This window comes from Microcebus murinus, chromosome 6 (genome assembly GCF_040939455.1).
Source record: "Microcebus murinus isolate Inina chromosome 6, M.murinus_Inina_mat1.0, whole genome shotgun sequence".
Lineage (NCBI taxonomy): Eukaryota > Metazoa > Chordata > Mammalia > Primates > Cheirogaleidae > Microcebus > Microcebus murinus.
Window position 1 is genome coordinate 40,715,156 of NC_134109.1, and position 25,160 is coordinate 40,740,315.

The following is a 25,160-nucleotide window of genomic DNA, read 5'->3' on the forward strand; positions in this document are numbered from 1 at the left end:
TAAGGTATGAAACTATTAGAATTCTAGAGGAAAATGTTGGAAACACTCTCCTAGACATTGGCCTAGGCAAAGAGTTTATGAAGAAGTCCCCAAAGGCAATCACAGCAGCAACAAAAATAAATAAATGGGACATGATCAAACCAAAAAGCTTCTGCACAGCCAAAGAAACAGTCATGAAAGTAAACAGACAACCTATAGAATGGGAGAAAATTTTTGCATCCTACGCATCTGATAAGGGGCTGATAACTAGAATATACTTAGAACTCACGAAAATCAGCAAGAAAAATCAAATAACCCTATTAAAAAGTGGGCAAAGGACTGGAACAGAAACTTTTCTAAAGATGACAGAAGAATGGCCAACAAACATATGAAAAAATGCTCAACATCTCTAATCATCAGGGAAATGCAAATCAAAACCACAATGAGATATCACTTAACTCCAGTGAGAATGGCCTTTATCAAAAAGTCTCCAAATAACAAATGCTGGCGTGGATGCGGAGAGAGAGGAACACTCCTACACTGCTGGTGGGACTGCAAACTAGTTCAACCTCTGTGGAAAGCAATATGGAGATACCTTAAAGCGATACAAGTGATTCTACCATTTGATCCAGCAATCCCATTGCTGGGCATCTACCCAAAAGATCCAATGACACTCTACAAAAAAGACACCTGCCCTTGAATGTTTATAGCAGCACAATTCATAATTGCAAGGCTGTGGAAACAGCCCAAGTACCTATCAATCCAAGAATGGATTAATAAAATGTGGTATATGTATACCATGGAGTACTATTCAGCTCTAAGAAACAATAGTGACATAGCACATCTTATATTTTCCTGGTTAGAGCTGGAACCCATACTATTAAGTGAAGTTTCCCAAGAATGGAAAAACAAGCACCACATATACTCACCAGCAAACTGGTATTAACTGAGCAGCACCTAAGTGGACACATAGGTACTACAGTAATAGGGTATTGGGCAGGTGGGAGGGGGGAGGGGGGCATATACATACATAATAAGTGAGATGTGCACCATCTGGGGGATGGTCATGCTGGAAACTCAGACTTGTGGGGGGAGGGAGGAAAGGGCATTTATTGAATCCTTAAAATCTGTACCCCCATAATATGCCGAAATAAAAAAAATAAATAAAATAGAAAAAATTCTGTTTACATTTTTTTTCCAGTGCAAAGTAGCCCAGCAGAGTTGTCAGCACTGGCAAGAAGGAGAAGGGGCCCAGAGTAAAGACCAAAGGCTGGCACTCATTTCTGCATCTTATTTTCTCAAATGTACCAGTCAGCCCTGGTACAATGTAAGAGCTATGCTTTGATTGTCCCCACTAAAACTCAAGTTGAAAGTTAATCCCCAATGTGGTAGTATTGAGAGATAGGGTTTTAAGAGATGATTGGATCAGGAGGGGTCTGCCCTCATGATTGGATTAATCCATTCATGGATTAATAGATCAAAGGGTTAATGGATTAAATGAGTTATCCTGGAAGTAGAACTTGTGGCTTTATTAGAAGAGGAAAGGAGACTTGAGCTGGCACACTCAGCCCTCTCACCATATGATAGATACACACCTTTGCCCCTTCGGGAGTCTGCAGAGAGTTCCTACCACGAAGAAGGCTCTGACCAAGCGCCCTTGACTTTGGACTTCTCAGCCTCCATAAATGAAAGAAATAAATACCTTTTCTTTTTAAATTACCCCCTTTCAGGTATTCTGCAATAAGCTACAGAGAACAGACTAAAAGAATAAGGATGCTTAACTTAGTTTGCAATTTGAAGTAGGTGCATACCAGTAAAAATTTATCAACCGAAATTCACTAGAGTCCACTTATCACTTCTGGATCTGCTCAGAGATTCTAGGGGTTCCCTGTGCTTGAGAAGATGCTGTACCTCCAAAGCTTGAGAGGGCCAGTATTTCCTGACCTGGTTCCTTTTGTGGCATGCCTGCATGTTGTCTAAGCACACCATCACTCTATGCCCTGAGACAGAAGTTGACAATGTGGGGAGTATAAGTAACCAGATGGGCGAGTTGTTGATGAGAGAGAAAGAGAGAGGGAGAGAGGGGGAGAGGGAGGGAGAGAGAGGGGGGAAGAGAGAGAGAGAGAAGAAGAAGACGACAGTATATTCTTTCAGGGAAATACTTTTGATAATGAAGGAAAAAGAAAGAAAAGAGATGGAATGATTATAGGCTTGGGCAGCATTTTAAATCTGATAGACAAGAGGAGGTATCCCTGCTCTTGTGAAGCAGAGTGGATGAGCAAATGTTAGTCAAATAAAAACAAATAAAATATTAATTACCAGACATCCTATAACTTTTGTTCTAATCACCATTGCCTAGGGGGACTCCCTAGACTACTGGGAAACGACGCTTTTCAAAAGCTTTGCAGAGTTTTGTTAGTCTCCTTCCTCTTGCATGAACGACCTTATCCTTATTTACAATTTATTTTACCAGTTTACATTCTTCAAGAACAGATGTTCTACCTAACCTCAGATAGCTCCACTCAGCAACGGAATGCCATTATTCTGAACTGATTACCTTGTCTTATTCTAAGGAAACCTACTTCAGAAACAGGTTGCTAACTGGATATTTTAGAACTTAACACATCATTAAAAAAAAATACAAGTGATCTCATGAAGTGTTGGGGAATGTTTAAAATGAGACTTTACTAAAGTAGCAGTGTGCCTGCCATCAATAGCTCCACATGTGTCTCTTCTACTGAATAAAAATAGTCATATTAATTTATATGACTATAAAAATAGTCATTTTAATAGTCACTTTAATATTAATTTTTACTCCTAGATTCTTATCCTCTGGTAGGATGATCACTAAGAAACATAACTCCATCCTGGGCAAGGCAACATTTATCATACAGTCTGTGAATCTTGAAGAGGCTCTGCTTCAGTTTCCCTTCATTTTCATGTATGTTAAATTCTCTAATTACATTTTCATCTACTCCAGAAATCATTTATTCGATCATTTATTTACTCAAATGCATTTCAGGAGCAGAAAATATCTGTTGGGTGTGGGAAGACAGACATTAAACATCTTTTCCAAAGTAATTTCTCCATTCTCTCTGGTATGTTGACTGAGCAGAACTGACTAACAGGGTGCTACAATCAGAAAACAATTTTCTTTTTGTTCAACTCACTGCTTGTTCAAGCCCACTGTCTGAGCCTAATTGTGCCTTGACCCGTGGATGAAATCTCAAGTAGATAGCTTATCACTCACTTTTAGGTGGTAAGTAATATCATAATGGCATCATTATTATACTAATTCTTAGATAAGTAAAATCATAAGCAATATAGGAAAACCCCACAGCTATCCACTCATTGCTAGTTAACAAAGAGTCCTCTGATCACTCATAACCACACACACACACACACACACACACACACACACAAATCACAAAAACTGAAATGCCCAGTCTTACATAACAGGAATCTGAACTACACTTAAAGTAGAAACTTCTGCTGGTTTAGAGATGGATTCTGCAGCGGGAAGATGTGCAGTAGGGAAGATCCTTCTTAGTGTCTTTGCTTCTCCCTGACTCACTAGGCTGCCTCTGGCTCCCAAAAGGTTGTGAGGTGGGGGAGGGGTAAAAGGAAGGGGCCATGAAAGATCTTACTCTATCAACATCAATTTCATCTGGGATTGATTTCCTTTGGCTGGATAGATACTTTAAGCCAGGGGTCCTCAAACTTTTTAAACAGGGGGCCAGTTCACTGTCCCTCATACCGTTGGAGGGCCGGACTATAGTGTAAAAAAAAACTATGAACAAATTCCTATGCACACTGCACATATCTTATTTTGAAGTAAAAAAACAAACAGGCAAAAACACCCACATGTGGCCCGTGGGCCATGGTTTGAGGGCACCTGCTTTAAGCTGACGCTCCCTAGATTGGGTGAATGACTAAAGCTGACCATTTTTCTTGGGTCCATTTTTGGGTTCTTCAGGGATCATAGTGGGAACATGAGACCATAATTCTCCTAACATTAGTAATGCATTTGCCTGCAGATGATTTCTTCCCTCAGCCCCAGGGAATTTATCTTTCCAACCCCTGGTTGGATTCCTGTCACTCCTCTAGGCAGTCCTCATGGGCTGATCTTGAACGTCTCTAGCAGGACTCTCCCTCACATTGCCCACTTCTGGTCCAAGAAAAACACTCACCTATGCTTGCACCTTCCCTTTCCCCAGGGTGGGATGTGTGGTGACTTCCCAAGCAGCAAAACAGTGCTCACTCTCTCTACCCAGCTGTTACAGGGGAGCAGCCACAGCTTCTCACCTTTTGATTCCTGAGGCAACAGTCCAGTGGGTTCCCAAACTCCTGCGACATGAGCTCTCAAAGTGGTCTCCTTGCAGCTCCTGGCAATGGGACCCATCAAACTTGCCACCACCCCAAACCAACCCTCCCAAGTAAATCTACCCAGCATCAGCCTTTTCTATCTTTGAGGTGGGTGCTGGGCTTCAAGTTATTGCTGTCCCCTTTGTGGGTCTTCTATTAGTGGTCTAGCACTTTACTTTGGAATGGAGGCATACTTACCACCTACCTTGGGTCTTGGACTGGGAAAAAGAGTTCATTTTATCTACCTGTGACAGACAGATTCATTTGCTCCACAGTAAGCACCTGGGCCTTCCTAGGTGTTACCAGCGCAGCTGCCATGCCAAACCTGAGTCCCAGAATGCTTTGCTACACTGCCTGCACCCTCTGGGCTGAATGTTGGGAATTCATTGGACCAAAGGAAACAATAAAATCACAGCAAAACCCATTTTCTTTGGGAACAAAATTTACTTTCTTGGCCTTTCTCAAGCAGACTCCAAAAGATACTCAAGTTGCCTTAAGAAGCTACAAATCAAATGTTGGCACAAGCAGACCCCTGCCACAGGGCATGTCCCCAAAACACACATAAAGAGGCTCCCACAGCTATTTCTTTCTCAGGCTCCCTCTACTTGGTTTAGCGACTTTTATTTTGAACTACTCTGTACCAGTTAAAAGTCCTGGCCAATATCCTGGGCCAATCTTGGCCACAGAATGCCAGCCATTACAGTTTAACTTTTATGGAAAGAAGACCTCTGAGGCCAGGTGAGCTTTAATTGCACCTCTTTTGTTAGTTCAGAGTTTCATGTTATGCCAAGAAAGCATTAGCCTCCTACCTTGTTTATACTAGAGAAGAATGGACAGGGAAAAATTGTTCCTTTTCCCTTATTTCTAAAGCACCCTTTTCTTAATAGGTTAAAGTTAACTTCTTATAAAACCTTAACAATAAAACATCATGCTTAAAAGAGAGTCTCAGGTTCTTGGCACCAAACATTGCCAGCACTTCACGGTTAGATTTTTCCTCTTAGCTAGCTGTTCTTTTCCTTCTAGCAGGAATGCTTTCTGGTTTTTATAGCCAAACGGGATGAGAGAAGCAAAACAGCAAGAGGTATTCATGTAGTCATGTTACATTAAATTTCCCTAACATACAGTTCCATTAGAGTTTTCTTTCTTACTTACAGAATACCATTGTGTATACATTAGGATTTCAGTTCTCTAAAGTAGGCCTGCTTACAAGAAATAAAACATTAAAGAACTGATGTCTCTACAGAAAGAGAAATAACATGTCAATTGTGTTTATTTTTTGGGTTACATGATTTATGCTTTCTCATGTGAAGATGGAACAGAGAAAAGGGGACACGTGACATTGTTTAGATAATCCCCAAAGAAAGTTGGAGTCCCTCCTTCAGGAAAAGGGTTGCCTTTCATTTAAAATATAAATGGTACTGACAGCTTATGGGGAAGAGAAAGATTTCTTATGTTCTAAGAAATGAATTCAAGATGCACCTAATTTAGTCTCCAGAGAAGGATTTTTAGCATTCTAAGAGAGATAGGGGGGAAGAAGTGGAATTAAGGAAGAATCCCATAAAAACAGGGGATTTAGGGGCCCTTTCATGAAATTTTGTGTTCCTGTAGATGTGAAAAGGAACAATGTAATTTGAGTTTAAAGTATCCATTTAAAATTCTTTAGTTGCCCAACACACATTTTAACCTCACTCTTATTTCTTACTTAACTCTCATCCTACATGGATAATTAATTAAAACAATAATGCTGAACAAAATCTTTAGAAAACTCTAACATGAAAAAAAGAAAAAATGTTAATAAAGTTTCCAAATAGACATCCCTCTTATCTTGTTCTTCTAGTGGAAAAAGAGGTGGCAAAAAAAAAAAAGGCCAATTCTAGCTTTACTTATATAATCCATGATTTCACAAGGCTACAACTTGGTGCATATGATTATCACTATTATCACTAATAAATATCAAAAAAACTTTTGTGTACTAAAGGACTATGATCTTGTGCTAGGTGGCACTCATTTTTTCTTTAAAATTATCATTGCTGTTTAACAGAAAGCTATATTCTAAAGGAGAAAATCTAGATGTGAATGTGTAGCAAGGCAAAGGAGAACCAACTAAAGACAAAACCATGGTTTGTTGATTGTGCTTCAGAAGAGATAAATCACAACATACACATTAAACATTTCTCTTTATAGATTAATGTTACTAGAATAAACATGCAGTGAAAGTGAAGATATAATGACATACCTTCTAGAAATCTATTAGGAGACAACTTGTCATTTGTAGGACTTGGAAAGTGGAAACCACATCCTGTCACCCTCTGGTAAGCCCTTCTGTGGATGGTCTCTCTGACCCAAAGACCTTCAATGCAGTCACAGAATGAAGTTATCAATTCATTGTGAAGCACATCTTTTCTTATTGGGAAGTTTAAAGTCCCTGAAACTTGACATATGTTCATCTCATAAGCAAGAGCTTTGTTTACGATATTCAGAGACAAAAGAGTCTTAGGTTAATACCAAGAACTGGATTATTGCCTCTTAAAAAATTATCCTCCCCAAGGAGAAAGATTCTTATTAAAAAGGGAGGGTTTCAAAGTCACTTTAGAACTGTACCTCTGGGTGTTATTTTTCAGGCATCATAAAGCATTTGAATTCATCTGCTTTTCGATCCAAGTAAAACACTTCTAAAGATAAGTGAGGTTTGTTTCCTCAGTTAGGGATATCTTTAAATGACAGACGCAGGACAATAAAGGCCCTTTTCAGGAGCATATAACTGGAACAATGACAAACAAATTTCAAGACTGTTGAGAGATTGAGAAACCTAACAGGACACCTCACATTTAACACATTCTCAATGGACTTCAGACTTCCTGGCTGTTTTTGAACTATTTCCCATGGAGCAAGGCTTCATATATCAATGTCAAAACTCACTCTTGCTGATACTTTCCACAGCTCTCGGACGCGTCCTCAGCAGCTCAGCATACATGAGAACCAGCCTGTGAAAGGCAGTTTACCTTGTGTGAATGATCTCACCATTGCCAGTGTGCACGTGCATTCATTTGTTCATTCAAGAAGTGTGAGGCCGCTTGTCCTATAGTAAGGGTTCCCAATCCCAGCTAACCATCAGAATCACCTGGGCCCTTCCACCAGCTGCTGGTGGGTATGGAGTGGGGCCTGTGAATCTTAGTTTTTAAATGGTCCACAGCCAGATTTGGAAGCACTCCTTTAGTATGTCATGGTCTCATTGATGAGAGAAGGTTTACATGTAGTGGGAGACCATCTTTCTTCTGTAAATTCTTCAGCTACCTCTTTATCCCAACATCTTACTCTGCCTCTTTCTTCTTGCTGAGTTCCAAGACCATCTTAGGCTGGGGCCAGTGGTATAAAAATTGGTGGTGAACCTTAAAAAATGCTGTACTTCTGCTCAGAGGAAGGACATCAGTACTTTGAGACAGGAGTCTGCCAACTTCCTAATTTGCTGGCAAATTAATAAACTTCTCTTTCCTTCTCCTCATAAAAAAAAAAACTGGTGGAAAAGGCAAGCAAGAGAAAGAAGGAGAAAAGGTTTTAAAATGAAAATGTGACATCTCTCCCTCACCATTTTTCTGCTGCTTTTATTCTAACTTCCAATAATGGTGAAATATCTTATGCTAGACTATCCCTCCTGCCAGTAACAATTATGAACTCTGAACCAAAAATAAAAATTGTTTTAAGGCAGTGGAGAGTGACCAAAAGTAGGCATAAACTGAAAATATTTGTACTTTGAAAGGAGAAAGGCATATTTGGTGAGATCCACCATCAATTAATATCTAGGGCACTTCCCAATGCCCATGTGCATGAGGGATACATTCACACAAGAGGGGCAGTCTTGCTGGGCTTGGAAGTCAGCATAAGCATCCAGGGCTCTTAGAAAGGCTGAAAATTGAGCAGGGAAATCCCATAAAAAAGAAAACCCCCAATATCTGCATACAACCTCTCTCACATCCTTAAGTGACTCCTTAACTGCACACGTGCTGGATGAAAATCCAAGGAACCAAGTGGAAAGCAATGGCTGGAGCCAGAAACAGCTGAGTAGAGATGTCAACAGTCGCCTGATACTGGAATAACACAGTTTAGGATTCACATCCCTCCAATTTAGAGAGGCTTGGTAAACAGTTTGAGTATTCCACTGAAATCCTAGAAGGGCCATAGCTTAAGAATAAGGACCACATCCAAAGGGATTATACTTAGTAATGCTAACTCTATTAATATTCAGATTGATCCTTGTAAACTCCTGCCTAAATTACCCAAGACTTACTCAAACTTGAAGACATTTTAGGAACCAATCCCATTCTGTTGTTTTTAAGAACAAGGGCTACACTTCTACGTGTACCAGTCCTTGCAATGCTCCCATTGCTGATTAATAAACATGATGGGAAAGGCTACAGATTTGTTTAAAAACTCAGAGCAATCAAGAGAATTATGATTCTTAGATTCCTAGTGTTTCCTACCCAAATACTGTCTTGTCTTCCATTCGCTCCGTGAGTTATTTTATGGCAGTGGATATACATAAATGCAGCTTTCTTTGGTAACCAGTAGTAGTTAAGGAGAATCGTGCTTGCTTGCTTCATGTGCGAAAATCATGAGACTTGAGGACTTACGGAATCACCCTCATATTTGTCTCAATGTCCAAATAATTGATCTTAAGGATTCAATTATTCCACGAGAATCCATCCTTATACAATAGGTAGATAATTTATTACTGTCTTCTGCTCTAAGATCTCAAATATTTCTTAATAAAAATTGGCAGAAAAGGGACATAAAGTTTCTACTGACAAGTTATGACTACCTAATTCTAGTCTACACATTTGAAAATGTATAACTACATAATTACAAAATAACTACAAAATTTGAAACTACATGATTTTGGACACCATCTGTCTGCAGGCAGATACTCTTGGTTATCCTGCAGAACAAAACTATTCCATTTTATTCAAGCCCCCAAACTCAAAGACAATTAAGAATTTCAGGATTGTCCTTACAAGAGCTTCCTAAGACATGATTACAGAACCTCGCATGAGATGCAAAGGCAGACGTCTTCCCTCTCTGAAGGCCTCTCTCGGCAACCTTACATTTCCTATGTCTCTAACTGTGCCAAACCCTTCCCTCTAGTTGTTCAGGAAAGAAAAGCTGTCTAGTAGGAGTGTTAATTGGGCAGAGAGAAGCTTCACACCAGAAGCGTATTGCTCGTCTGAACAAAGCTGTTAGTCTGGTGGCTACAATTTACTCTTCCTGCCTGCCCACCAGTGCAGCAGCTAACTGGTCAAAGCTTCTGCCCCAGGCTGACCGGGGCTTGCTTCTGCACTAACTCTTTGTATTCCACAGGCTGTGCAATCCCTGATACCTCTAGGCAACACTCAGCATTTCTCTGTCAGCTGCCTTAGTGATGATGAAATCCTTGTACTGTCCACCTCACAACTTAACAATATGCAAATTTTAATCCCACTATTTATTCCCTCTCCTAAATAAAGAGGAATCCATGACTGTTTAGTGGTACCTTGGTGATTAAGAATGTCCAGCTCCTACTAAAGCTAAACATGTGCCTACCCTATTACCCAGAAATGTACCCAAATCACTTCATCTATCTACCAAAATAAATGTACATTATTCATAGCAGCTTTATTCATAACAAAGAGTGAAGCAAATGCCCACCAATAGTATGGAATGAATAAATGAACCGTGGTACATTTATACAATGAAATGCCACACAGCAAGAAAAAATAACTACTGATATATGCAAAAACATGTATGACTCTCACAGACACTATACATACAAAAGAAACCATAAAGAAAAGAGGACATACTGCATGATTGTGCATACTACACAAAATTCAAAAATAAATATTAATAAAACTGATGATGATAGAAGTCTGGATGGTGGTTAATTCTGAGGGAAGAGGGGTGTGTATTAACTAGGAAAGGAGCACAAAGGAACCTTCTGGGGTGCTTGGAAGTGTTTTATTCCTATCTGAGAGGTAGTTACACAGATATGTATGATATATACATATGTAAAAATTCCTTGAACTCTCCACATGATTAGTACTTTATTGTATGCATTATGTATGTCAGGAAAAAGTAAAAACTAAACACACAATAATACCCAGATCAGATCTTAGTCAATCCTGACATATTACTATTTGTAGATGACTCTTATCTTAAAAATAACAAAAGCATTTTCTGTACAGGATACACTGTTGTCATGCAGCTATCAAAGCTGCTATCATAGCTGCTTCATGGCCTAATGTTCAACTTGCCCAAAGCGATGAACTAATTGCTCTGACTTGATCTGGTACTCAGCTAATCTAGTATACTGTTTTATGCCAAGCCACCTTTCCAAAGGAGACATCATCTAAACCTTCATAGGACTTCTAGCTTGGTGACCAGGTCCACTAGAAATTAGTATGTATTAAGTTGCAAAGATGGTCACAAATTCTTTCCATCACATATGCATGCTTCCTTACATGTGGCTTTATAGATCTTCCCATCAAGAGATGGAGTCTAATTTTCTACTGTTTAAATCTGGGATTGGACACGTGACTTGCTTTGGGCACCAAGACATTAACAACACGACACAAGCAGAAGCTTGAAAACTGCTTGCATGTTGGAACTTGTCCTCTCTTGCTGTTCATAGAAGCCCTCAGATCAACATCACATAAATGAGCTTGGGCTTGCCTATTGGATAATGAGAGACACATGACCCAGTTACCTCCATTGCCCTGCCAACAGCTGGCAACCACCAGATGTACACATGAGGCCACCAAGTATCAGTGGCCTGTAAATGCATTGACATTATGTGCCAGAAGACATCATGTGTAGCAAAGCAAAGCTGTCCTAGTGGAGCCCAGCCTAAATTGCTCATCCACAGAATCATGAATAAATAAATGGTTGTTTTAAGCCACTTATTTTAGAGTGGTTTGTTCTACAGAAAATGCTAACTGATACAGACACAAAAATGCTATAGAACATAACTGGAAGGAGCCATTTCTAGTCCTCTTGACAACAGCTCCAACTGCCCCACAGTTCCATGTGTCATAATGAAAATAACTTCCAAGTCAGACCAATGGAATTCCACTTCCATGAGTGACTTCAAGATGGGGCTAACCAAAAAGCCTCCAGAAGATGATGGCTTCAAGGCACAAACAGTTTACCTGAGACCTTCAGATCAAGAAGGCAACTTCCTAAGTGCAAATTCCACCCAAAACAATGAAACAAAAATAGAACATTTTGTTATGCCCAATCAGACTGACTTTCTTCTGTTATTATAATATATAACTACAGGCTATTGCTTTCCTTCTCTATGACCTCTTTTTTTCATTTTCCTTTCCCTTTTTTTGAAACCAAATATATTTCCTTTACTTTGGTTTTTTTTTTTTTTTTTTTTTTGAGGCAAAGTCTCACTCTGTTGCCCAGGCTAGAGTGCTGTGACGTCAGCCTAGCTCACAGCAACCTCAAACTCCTGGGCTCAAGCAAGTATTTTCATAACTCATCTAACTATTGGGGAATATGACCAAAGGAAATAAAATTACTTATCAACCTTACCAGGCACTCCCATACAACTATCCTGTTGGCAGAAATACCTCTCATATTACAACTTACATATTTATGTATAATGTAACACCTTGTGAAAATATTTAATAGAAAAATGTTCATGTTTAGGAAAAGCAGCATACAAAAAATATCAACTGAAATAGTTATCACTGTTATATTATAATTTAGGGGAAAAGACATACACTTTCAACTCTTTACAAATGTTATCATATAAATTGAGAAGCACCAGGCCTGTTATCTGTGACCTCTATGTATACTGAGAACTATTTCTGGGACTTCTTACCAGCTCCTTTGAAGATTTTCAGTCCTGTTCAGTCTCACCATCTGGGTCTCTTTAGAGGTCTCGTAGGAGCGACCTCCCAGGAGAAGTTAGAAGACTCTACTATTGATTTGCTTGAGGGTTTTTAACCTTGGTTAGAGGGTCCCTGAATTTAAGAGATGTATCAGTAACTTATCCTTCACTATGCCTGAAATTATAAATGTGACCATGTACACTATAAACACGCAGAAAAAGAGCTTTGATTCACTTGCTGCCTTGGTAATTAATGGATCATCGCACAGCTTTACAATATTTACTGGCTTCGCAAGGGGACATCTGTATTCTGGCTAATATTTCCTATTGTTTCTAGATAAACACTTCAGGACAAGAAGAAAAAAATGTCTTAAAAAAATGCAGACAAAGGCCGATCACTCTCAAAGATTTGACAGTCTGAAACTTGGAATCCACTCGCCTATTCTCCCAGCTGGGTCAAATAAAAAAATTGGCTTCATGAAATTTTCTGATCTATAATGATGGGATTTCTCACTCTAACAATTCTGTTTGCTTTTCTTAATGCATTTTTAATAGACTCTTTAAAACTATGTGCAACTGATGTTTGATGGTCAAATGATGATTTTACACTATGAAGAGGCAGAATTTCTTATGACTAATCCTTGTCCTGCAGGAGAGGCAGGTGACCAAAAATGGGGATGACAGATCGTGACATGGCTGCCCAGCCTGCTTGAGGACCCACACCACACCGTATGCCCCATGTCCTTCACACTTAATTTTTGTTAAACAGTTACACATATGCATGGATGGTAGGAAAGAACACTTCAGTGAGTTTCTTCTTGGTAATATCACAGAAACAGTAAGAATTTTATTCTCTGTTACTATTCAAATTACTCATCTATAAGTCCTAGCATCAGGGAATTTTTAAAAGATAAAAATGTTTGAACTCTAGAATAATTCTGGGTTTGGGGGTGGTAATTCACTGTGAACTAAAAAATGCTATTTTAAAAAAATTGTTTTGAGTTTTTAATAGAAAAAGAAACCTAAAGATATATGTTTAGCATGGAAAAATAAAAATTAATGTAAGTGATAAGAAATATACTGAAACAAAAAAAAGAAATATACTGAAATAATCTTCTGAAAACAAAATATTTATTCAAGATTCTACTGAAGTATACAAAGAGCAAATTTATTTTAGGATTTAAACCAAAGGAATCTTTTAAATACATGTTACCCTGGTGTTAAGGCATGTTAGCCTGGCAATATTAACAGCCTTGATGTTGACAGAGTCTACCTCTTAATAGCATGTCTCATAAATCGTTTATTCCAGAAGTTGGAAATTGTAAAATTAAATATAAATTTTTTAAAGCTTATAAAATCAAAAGTGTCATTTAATTCATTTTTACATACATAATCTTATTCCAAAAGGATTTGAGGTGGTTGGCAGATGATTGTATATAGGGGTAACCATGAACAGAAATAACCCTATAAATCAAAATACTAACGAACAGACACTAATTTTTTAAAGAAAAGCTCAAGTGCACAAGGAGTGGAATAAATCAAAGTTTACATCTCTCTATCCTAAAATTAGCCAAGGCAGGCTTTCTATGGTTAGAGAAAAAAAACTACCAACACCTTTAAATAAAAAATGCTTTTGATAAAATAAGATTTTGCTGAAATCCTTCTCACATAGAAAACTCTTTGAAAACCAGAAGCCAAGGGGGGATAATGTTTAAAATGAAGCAGCACTTAGAAATGTTTCCCTAGCTTTCACCTTATCCAGAGATTTGTAGGTGAACATCAAAATCAAATTAAGAGCCACAGAGCAGCATTTTTCTTCCACTTGTCTAAAGGAAATTGTCCAAAGGGTCATAGCAAAGAAAATAGGTTCTAAAATGAAACCTCAAACATTTCAGTAACCAATACCCAAGCGAAGCTTAAGGAGCCATGACATAAGAGGAAACCATGTGGAAGGCTGACACACTTCTGAGTTTCCATAGGTTCTTGCAGCTTCTATCTTCAGAGAGAAAAAATCCCCAGGCAATGGACCCTGCTAGAAGTTTAAGGAATTTTAAATTGTTATTCAGTAATTCTCAACCCTAGTGTACATTAAAATTGCCTGAGAGGTCTTTTTTCTTTTTTAATACCAATGCCTGGACCCTACCCAAGATCAATTAAAGCAGAACCCCTGGTATGGGGCCCAGACACTAGTATTTTTTAAAGCTCCCAGAGGTTCTAATGTGTGGCCAGAGTAGAGACCAAAAAGTTAAGGATGACTGTAATTACCGTGCGTTTGAACTATAGCTGTGACAGAAAATAATTTTTTAGGGAGATAAATTTTTTGCTAAAGCTAGGCTGCCATTCTTCTCCTGTACTTATGCTCTGTGTACAATGCTGAAGTCCCTCGAGATAATAAGGACACCACTATTTACCGAGAACTTACCTGGTACCAAACATTGTGCTGGGCAACCCCCCCCCACCCCACCCCCCACACACAATCACTAATACCCATTATTCAGCAAAACAAGTATTAATATTAAACCCATTAACCCAAGACAGCTGACAAGAGGGGCTAATTTGCCCCATCACAGAGCAAGCAGGTGCTGAAACTAGAATTAGAACCTACGTATGTCTAGTTACAAAGCAATGCTTTTTATTTTCTTTTATGCATTTATGTTTTGAAAGGTAATAGTTACATGCCTCACAGGTTTATAAAGTATGAAGGTTCATAAGGGATACAAAAGGCATATAAAAATTAATCTCAGTCATCATTTTTTCCTATCACAGCTGAAGTTCAAATATATAGTACTACAGTCATCCTTGATTACTATCACTTAGCCATCAATTCCCCTCTCTGGAAACATAGTTAGCAGTTTCTTATTTATCCTTGTTTATTTAATGCATATAAAACAAATACATGTCATGGTATGTGTGCACACCATATATGTGGGTTCCTCTCCACCCCACGTTCACGTTAAACAATGGTAGCATAGTTCACACACTATTTTGCACATGGCTTTTTTCCCTTTAACAGTGTATCTCAGGGATAATTCCCTATCAATATATAAGCTTTTAAAATTTTTTTCTCTTTTATGACATAATCTCCTATTCTAATACACTTTTAAGATTCTTTGTTGTACCACATAGTATTCCATTGTACAAATTTACCAGTCCCTTATTGACAGGTATTAAATTGCTTTTAATTATTTGCTGTTATAAAAAATGTTGGAATGAAAAAGCTTAAGCTACATAATTTCATAAGTGTGTACAGATAATTATACCTTAAAATAAATTCTTTTTTTTTTTTTTTGGAGACATGGTCTCATTCTGTTTCCTGGGCTACAGTGCAGTGATGTCATCATCGCTAAGTGCAATCTCAAACTCTTGGGCTCAAGTGACCCTCCTGCCTCAACCTCCTGAGTAGCTGAGACTACAGGCATGTGTGTACCACCATGCTCTGTTAATTTTTCTATTTTTTGTAGAGATAGGGTCTTGCTCTCACTCAGGCTGGTCTGGAACTCCTGACCTAAAGCAATCCTCCCACGTTGGCCTCCAAAAGTGCTAGGATTACAGGCATGAGCCACCACGCCCGGCATAGAATAAATTCTTAGCTACCAAAAGCCATTCTCTTTCCATTATTCCATGCTACCTCAGGCTTCTAAGAAACAACTCACAACTGGACTCATGATGATTTATATTTATTTTATTTAAAAACTTTACCTAAATACCCCAATTATGCTTTTCATTTTAATAAAAAAATTAGAAATAGCTTTTCTGATGTGCTCAAAGACAAAAATAGTCTGAGAGACGGTTTTAAGCCAAAGCATTAATAATACGACTTCAAAATCAGTGGCATAAACATCATGCTGGTTCTCACTTCCTGCTCAGAAGGTATCTGTTCCCGAGGACTCCATGTCCCCCTGTATGGTGCTGATGCTCTGAGACTGAGACAAATCCTCCAGGTTCACTGAGGGCAGCGTCACGGACATCTTGGCAGGTGCCGTCTGCGAAGTTAAGAGCGGTACTGCTTTACCACCTGCACAAAGGAGAAACTCATTTAGCTAAACAAGCACATCGTGAGTATTTATGTGCTTTACATTTTCTTAAATAATATGGGGGGATCATATGAGGGAAGTTCTTTTTTCAATGTGCTCAGAACTTGTCAGAGAGACAAAATACATCCTTCTTCCTTTCCTTTCCTTTCCTTCCTGCACTCTTCATCAGTTAGAGACAACATTTAAAAAGCATTAAAAGTTGTGGTACAGATGATAAATGTATATCGAGTAGGGTTAAGAATCTAGTCTCTGAAATCCACACTTAGCCTCTTACTGGCTGTGTGATTCTGGGCAAGTTATTTTACCACTTAAAAGTTCATTTACCAATATTTTAAGTGAGAGAATAGTATCTACCTTCCACAGTACAGTAAGGATAAAAGAATGTCAGTAAAGAGCTCAACAACTGAGCTTACCACTTAGAAAGTGCTCAAGAACTAAGAGTGCCCATTACCACTAAAAGATCACTACTATTCCTATTACCATTAAGTAGATAGCTAGAAATCCAATAAAATACTGTAACAGCCCTAAAATAAGGGTTTGCAGTTAGTTGTAGAAAGAAGGTGATTTTTTTTTTAAAGGAGGTAAGATACAAGCTGTGTAAAAAGCATGTGAAGTCAAAGATTGCCAAGGCACTTTGCTCTCCCTCCTACTGCTAAAAATGAACCCTCAATTCAGGATCATGTCATTAATATTCATTTACTGAATGCCTAAGGGTGCTATGCTATTAGTTAACAGAAGTGATATAAGGGAAGCAATGTCAGAAGAAAAACATACTGAGTGGTCATTCAAGTATTATTGACATTTAACTTCGGAAAACATTTTTCTCTGTAAAATAGACTTTTCTTCATTATATTTAATCAACTATGGAAAAAATTTCCACTCTATGGATTGAGAGCAATATTATATTTATCTAATATAGAAGCTGGCTAGTGGCAGAAGGGAGGCAGTTTGGGATACAGACTTTGTTAATATGTTTAAAAATCCAGAGTTGACTACATATGTGTATCTATCTGTCTATACCATAATTCACTGCTCTAAGTTTAAAGCATATTGCTTAAGAATATAAAGAATGTCAACTTGTTCTTATTTAAAACCACAAAAAAAAAACTTCATTTTAAATTCCATGGATTTACCATAGATATAATCATAAACACCTTAAAAAATTATCTTGAACAATCTTAAAGGTATCTTTCAGTCAAGAGTCAAAGTAATTTTTCTAAAACCTCTTTATGTTTTTCAAGTCGTTTCCACAGTAATAAAACAAAATTTTCCATTACATTTTTATAGAGGCCACCATAAAAGTATACAGTTCTGGATATTTCAATGATGACTCAATCACAGCTGTCCAAGATGATCAGAATCCTTGTAAAAGGCAAATTCCTCTCATATTAGGAAGTCTAACAAACACTATTTTAAATACTACATAGTTCCTTTTTGTTAATTTTATCAATTTCATTTTTTTAATAAAAAGGGGGAAGAGAGATTATATCTGGCATCATTATCGTTATACCAACATCACAAACTATAATATCATAGTATTTAAAAAGAAAGCAAGTCTTATGTTAATTTAAATAGAATACATAGTTTATTAGGTTATTAAGTATGAAATGTCTGATTTCCTTAAGTATTAAGTTAGACAGTTGATATCTCTGACATTTCACTTTAATACTTCTTAGTTTATTTTTATTGGGAAGGTACATCCTTAGTCTTTCAAACGTACATTTTGGCTTATGATTATCTTTCGGTTTTTTTAAGAGCAATTTTTGTGAAACCAGGGATAAGTAAAAAATTCGTGTTATTTTTTAACACGAGTTCCATCCAAGTCAACGCAGACAGCTTGAAATATCAGTGAAGTGTTTGGGAAGGATGTGGCTAATGAACACACATATGCTGATGGTTTGAGAAGTTCATTCTGATGATTTTAACCTTGAAAATGAGGCACGTGGGTGACCTGAGACCAAGGTGGATAATGATGAGCTCAAAGCTGTAGGGGAAGCGAATTCAACTCAACCTATGCGTGAATTAGCAGCAAGGCTTGATGTTACTATTCCAACAATATTGGACCATTGAAACAAACAGGCAAGGTAAAGAAGCTGTATAGATGGGTTCTGCATCAATTAAATGAACATCAGAAGCGAAATCATCTCAAAGCTTGCCTTTTTTTGTTGTCACAACATGAAGGCGAATCATTTCTACACCATATTTTTATGTGTGATGAAAAATGGATTCTTCTTGATAATCACAAACATTCAGCACAATGGCTGGATAAAGATGAAGATCTAAAACACAGTCCAAAACTGAATATTCATCAAAAAAAAAGCTAAAGGTATTTGTTTGGTGGTCCAGTGCTGGTATTATCCACTACAGCTTCATGAAACTTGGACAATTACAGCGAATGTCTACTGCAACCAATTGGATGAAATGATGAGGATATTTGTTATTAAGCAGCTGAGGTTGGTCACTAGAGACAGGCCAATCCTCTTGCAAGACAACGCTCCACCACAAGTCGCACAAACAACACTGCTCACACTACAGCAGCTGGACTTGGAAACTCTCTGTCATCTACCATATTCACCAGACCTTGCACCGACTACCACTTAATATTCAATTCTCAAAAAGCTGGGGAAAACGCCTTTTGCGATTTCATTTCCACTCACTCTCCAGGCTTCTTCGCTGCTGGCATAAGCAAGCTATCATTCAGATGGGAAAACTGTTTTAATAGTTTAGGTACATACTTTGATTAATTGTACTACTTCTATTTGAGATATAATAAACTAAACTTTTGATTTAAAATTGGACATTTTATATTTATGACCTTAATAGGAAGACTTTTTGAAATTTAGCTCTGTCAGGATATAATAAAAAGTAAAATTAATAAATGCTAAGAACTACATTTAAAAAATAGTTTATAGGACATAAGCATTATATAAATATTCTTACATTTTACAAAGCCATGATGCAGAGTCCACAAAATAACTAAGGGAAGCATCCAACATCAGAGCTTACCTTGTCAATAAAGTAAAAAAATCTAACACAGGATATAACTAAGGTATACAGCAAATTAATTTTCCATCTATATAATCAATTTAATGTTACCTTTCCCTAATTATTCTTAATAACTCCATACCTTGAGTTACATATCTGCCAGAGAAACTACACTTATACCAAATACTCTTCTTTTCTCTCATCACAAAACTGCTTTATATGTATCTTCATTTTCTATTATGTGTATAAAATTACTGCTTGAATTGCTCAATGATGTAATAAGAGCTATAACTATTTTTCTTTTTTTTTTGGATTTCCAAGAAGTTTCCAAATCTTAAGGAACAATGTTAAATTCAATCATTGAAAAGTTATATTACTTCTTGTAGTTACTGCCTTATATTTACATAGAAATTCAAAATTTTGTAAATATCTTTTCCCCAGCATGTTATCTGATCCTAACAGTAATTCGGGGAGACAGACAAGGTAATTGAGTCACAGAGATGTTAAAGTGGGCTTTTCCAAAAGCATGTGCTCACTAACAACTATTTGAACCTACTGTAAGTAGGGAGCTAAGATGGTACCAAGAGGATACAAAGATAAAAATATATAGTCCTCATCTTCAAGAAGCTCATAATCTAGTCATGGAGATAAACATGTGTAGGAATACTTAGTTTAAATTAGGTGGAAGCAGCAGTTGAGTTGAGACTTAAAAGATGGTGGGAAGGCAATGAAGAAAAAGAGAACAACAAAAAGTCAAGATAAGGTTAGTGTGTTAAGGGAACTCTGAGTATTCTCTCCTCTCTCTCTTTTTTTTTTTTTGGACAAAGAGTATGATCTAATTTTTTTCTTTTTCTTTTTTTCTTCTCTGAGTATTCTGACATCAAAGTATTGACTGGATAGTAGGAATGATGAGCAATGAGGTTGTAAAGGAAGTTCTGTAAACAATGAGGAGTCAAACAATTTTGAACAGAGGAGTAATATGAGCAAATGTATTTTAGAAAAGATCATACTAATAGTTGTGTGGAAAATAAGGAGAGAGGAGAGAGATCTATAGAAATAGTCCATGAAAGAACTTATGATCCTTAGCAATGGACTAAAATCAAGATATTTTAGAGGGAGACTCTGTACTTAAAGAGAATTGAATTTGACTCTGAAATGAGATTTAGTTGACTGAGTAGGCAGTAATAAGAACACAAAGAAACTTGAGGGCTATGGAATTGTAGAGAAATGGGGAGCTACTGGGACCTGTTATATATTGGATGAATTGAATGCCTGCAAGATGTGTGAATGGAATTCAGGAGGGAATTGGGGACAAAGATTTCAAATATTGTAAGGCAGTTTTAGAGATACAGAATTAAGACATCTATACGAATATAATAATTAATGAGACTTGTAGTCACGGAGAGAAAATAGACTGAAAACAGAAATTATGACGAAATGTGGGACAGGGCAAAGAAAGGTAAATAAAGAGAAAATAAAGGAAAACAAAGGGAAGTATCAGAGAGATAAGTAGGAAGAGACCTAGAAGAGTAAAGAGTCACATAAAGTAAGAGATGGCTTACTAAGAGATCTAATTAGTTCATAATTGGTAGAGCTAAGACTACAACTCACTGCTCTTTGTACTATATCAAATACGTTAATTAACCACAATAAAAAAGTATTGCTTTTAAAAGTAGCTGAGGATTCAGAAGCTGTTTTATGAAAAAAATATAATAAAAAAATAAAAATAAATATGAAAAATAAAAAAAGAAAAAAGAATTTTTAAATAATAAAATAAAAATTAAGAAAAAAAAGTAGCTAAGGGAAATTCCATTTAAGTACTGCTCTGTAATGGTAGGGAAGGTAAGGAGAGGAGCACGGATGAGGTTTCAAGCACAAGTCTCTTTATGATAGGTCAAGACTAGGGTCCAAATGAGATTACTTAGAAATGGTTCCACCTAGACTGTTGGTGTGAGGCTTCTCTGGGAAGGAGTAAAGGACAGGGAGGATAAGAGCATGAATTCTGGAATAGGGCAGAGCTGGGATCATCCATTCATGCAACAAATATCAATTGAGCACCTACTATGTGTCAGGCACTGCTGGAGAATATAAGCAGGGGTCCTCAAACTTTTTAAACAGGGGGCCAGTTCACTGTCCCTCAGACCGTTGGAGGGCCAAACTATAGTTTAAAAAAAAACTATGAACAAATTCCTATGCACACTGCACATATCTTATTTTGGAGTAAAAAAACAAACAGGCAAAAACACCCGCATGTGGCCCGTGGGCCGTAGTTTGAGGATGCCTGATATAAAGGCTCCTATTTCATTGACCTTACATTCTAGTCACTTGTAGGAATGAATGGCAAATAAGTATGGAAATAAAAATATAATATGTTAAGAAGTGATAAGTGGTGTAAAGAAAACAGGTAAGGGGTAAGAGGGATAGAGAATGATAAGAGACTTTGGGAAAGTTATGTAACTTCTCTAAATCCCAGTTTTCTCATCTATAAAATAAAGAGTACCCACCTCAGAGGGTTTTATGAGGATTAAACAAGACAATGCATATAAAGTGTTTTGTATAGTGTTGGCACATAGCACTCAAACAGGTCAGCTCTTACTTTTATGCAACTGGAAAGGAACTATCTCAAGAGGCAACGACCCTGAGGGTGGGCTGCAAAATGTAGTCTTGCTTTAGCGGTAGGGCTAAGGATGTTTCACTGAAATGCAGTAAGAAAAATAAAAAAAGAGAGCTCTGGAAGGCCTCCAGATAGTTATGCTATTTTAAACTCTACTTAACTGTGTTTTAATCAGCAAGTTTTATCAATAAAATGCACCATCTTATCTAAAGGTGTTTATTAATGTACATTTTGGGAAGACTTTTTTAAAGTGTTCATTTATACAGGCTAAACAATCACAGTTTTAGAACTGTGTAACAGAACTCTTTAGACTGGGAATATATATTTAAAAAAGCACTACTTAGATTGCTATGAACAGGCGAAAAGGGTAACATTCATATCCAGTTATGGTCCTCACAGAGTTTAAATTTATTTTCTAAAGAAAAGACATAATATCTTAATAAATCACCATGAAAGCAAATATGTCTTCTACTTATGTTAAATGTAGTTTGATGCTTTTAAAGTTTGACTTTTAGAATTTCCACAGTCAAGTCATTACTTTATGATGTAATTGTTTCAACAGCTGTTTTCAGGTCTAAAAAAAAAATGACTATTTCTTGATTCCATGGGTTTGCAGTATGTCATTTAACCTGGCACGCATTTAATCTGGGGATGCCACACAGTGAGACTATGCATTTGAAGCTTCCTGAGACATAATTTCATATACTGTTTAGACATTTGTAATTCTAATTTTTTGCTTTAAAAATACCTAAAATGCGAAAAAAATTTATGTTTTTTGATGTTGGATTTATAAAACTAAGTAACAGAAAAACCATAATTTATTCTAAGTAATATAGATATAGGATGTTTAATGTCTATTTAAGATGTTGCTTATGTATTATAGATACATTTTTAAATATATATATAACACAGTTTTCCAAAAGCTTTTTGAGTTTAGATAATCCATTTCATCAACAGGTATTAGATTCTGACTCTAATCCTCAAACATTTGGTAACCCATTATTATATCTCTATTATTTTCAGACTTAGAAGAATCCAAACAAAGCACTGTCTCCTAAAACAACATGAGACAATCAGACAAAAGAAGGAAAAGTTTCCCTAGTACTTCTATAGAGGAGTTACAGCACATCAAACTCCTCATTTTACTAGGTAACTACACATGGCACAAGCCATATATATGTATTTATGGTGTTTTTCTATAAGATGAATACCTAGTGGAATGACTTTTAATTGCCCAGATTTAGGTTTTCCTACATGCATATAAAGATTGATTTCTTATAAACTGTGCATTTAAAAATAAATTTAAGGCTGGGCGCGATGGTTCACGCCTTTAATCCTAGCTCTCTGGGAGGCCAAGGCGGGCGGATTGCTCGAGGTCAGGAGTTCAAAACTAGCCTGAACAAGACCGAGACCCCGTCTCTACTATAAATAGAAAGAAATTAATTGGCCAATTAATATATATAGAAAAAAAAAATTAGCCGGGCATGGTGGCGCATGCCTGTAGTCCCAGCTACTCGGGAGGCTGAGGCAGCAGGATTGCTTGAGCCCAGGAGTTTGAGGTTGCTGTGAGCTAGGCTGACACCATGGCACTCACTCTAGCCTGGGCAACAAAGCGAGACTCTGTCTCAAAAAATAAAAAATAAAAATAAATTTAAAAGTAAAAAAATGTATTAATATTATCTTTAATCCAAGTACATGAAGGATCTGAACCCAGGATCAATGGACAGGTGACTGGTGATCTGTGAATGCCCTGAAGCTTTATGCAAATTATCTTCATAGAAGTAGAGAATTTGGGAGGAAGATAGTAATCATGACTATCAGTGTCGTTTTTTGTCTTTTTTTTTTTTTTTGAGACAGAGTCTCACTTTGTTGCCCAGGCTAGAGTGAGTGCCGTGGCATCAGCCTAGCTCACAGCAACCTCAAACTCTTGGGCTCAAGCAATCCTGCTGCCTCGGCCTCCCGAGTAGCTGGGACTACAGGCATGTGCCACCATGCCCGGCTAATTTTTTCTATATATATTAGTTGGCCAATTAATTTCTTTTCTATTTATAGTAGAGATGGAGTCTCGCTCTTGCTCAGGCTGGTTTTGAACTCCTGACCTCGAGCACTCCGCCCGCCTCGACCTCCCAGAGTGCTAGGATTACAGGCGTGAGCCACTGCGCCCGGCCTGCTATCAGTGTCTTAAAGTGATCTGTGGTTCCCAAATATTTAAGAATCATTGATTTAAAGGATACCCCAGCCCCAAGTGCAAGTGAATCACACTCTGAGTGTTTTGCCAGCAATAGTGGTGAAATACCAGGAGTTCCTCTCGTGTGAATTGTAGACGCAGAAGGCAACTTGACTGTGTCATTGTTTATGTGTCTGTCACTTCCATTGGACAATGTATTCCTTAAGAGGATAGACAGAACTTACAGTCTTTGTGTTCCAAGTGAGCACTAAAACAGGTACACAATAAATCTCTGTGACCTTATCAACTTGTATTATTGTTATTAGCTTGTGCTCTGTTGTTTCTGTTAAACATGTGCTCCACTAGGACAACTGTGTCTTATTTATCTCTGCATTCTACAAAACTGCAGCATGACGTGAGCCTTAAAATGATTGCTGAACCAAATTGATTTGTTTCTACCTAGACAGTCTGTAGTTCCTCTTGGCTAACAGCATGCTTAGATTCACACTGACCAGATCTGTTCTTTAAAATCAGCCCTAAATTCCAGCAATGCAGTTGCTTCCCAGCAGTCTGTGAAAATGTTAAGAGTATTTCAGCTGTGTTTTAGTGAGTTCTTGAAGCATTTTCCTGTCCACCCCGGGCTCATCCACTCTTGCTTCAACTTCTTGTGTAAGCAGCTGCTAAACTAGCCTGCTGCATTCAATTCTCCTCACATACTTAACTCAGTCCTGCAGATTTTGCAACATCACAGGTTCAGAACAAATACTGCAAGTCTTGATGAAGAAGATGCCTGGCCATTTGATGTTAAGTATAGTACCTAATATTCTATTTACCTCTGCTTTCCAGAAGTAGTCACTATTAAACATTTGTTTCCTTACTTTAATGTTTAAAAAGGAGTATTTAAAATGTTACAATAGTTTCATCCCAAAAGATGTTTAAGAGATATGTATCCTATTTTTTTGGTTTTTCAAATGAGTTGACAAATGCTTATTTTAAAATTTACAACTTAAGGTAAAAATAAAGCAGTTCCTATAGGAAGAATAAATGTACCAGCACCTGTAAAAACAACTCCAATTCTTTTTCCTCTAAAAAGCAATAGTTAATGTGAAAGATTTGTTTCTTCTTATGCCAGGTTCCAGCTGCTTCACT

At 37.3% G+C, this 25,160-nt stretch overlaps 1 protein-coding gene across 5 annotated transcripts in view; it reads right to left on the reverse strand.

Moving 5' to 3' along the window:
• Positions 1-15,878: 15,878 nt before the first annotated feature.
• Positions 15,879-25,160, reverse strand: part of KIAA0586 (KIAA0586 ortholog) — a 131,906-nt gene continuing 122,624 nt past the window's right edge. For all 5 annotated transcript variants that reach the window (XM_076004001.1, XM_076004004.1, XM_076004003.1 and 2 more), the window contains one exon: positions 15,879-16,226. In XM_076004001.1, coding sequence (XP_075860116.1) covers positions 16,075-16,226 — 152 coding nt within the window. In that variant the 3' untranslated portion in view covers positions 15,879-16,074. The remainder of the gene's footprint in view (positions 16,227-25,160) is intronic.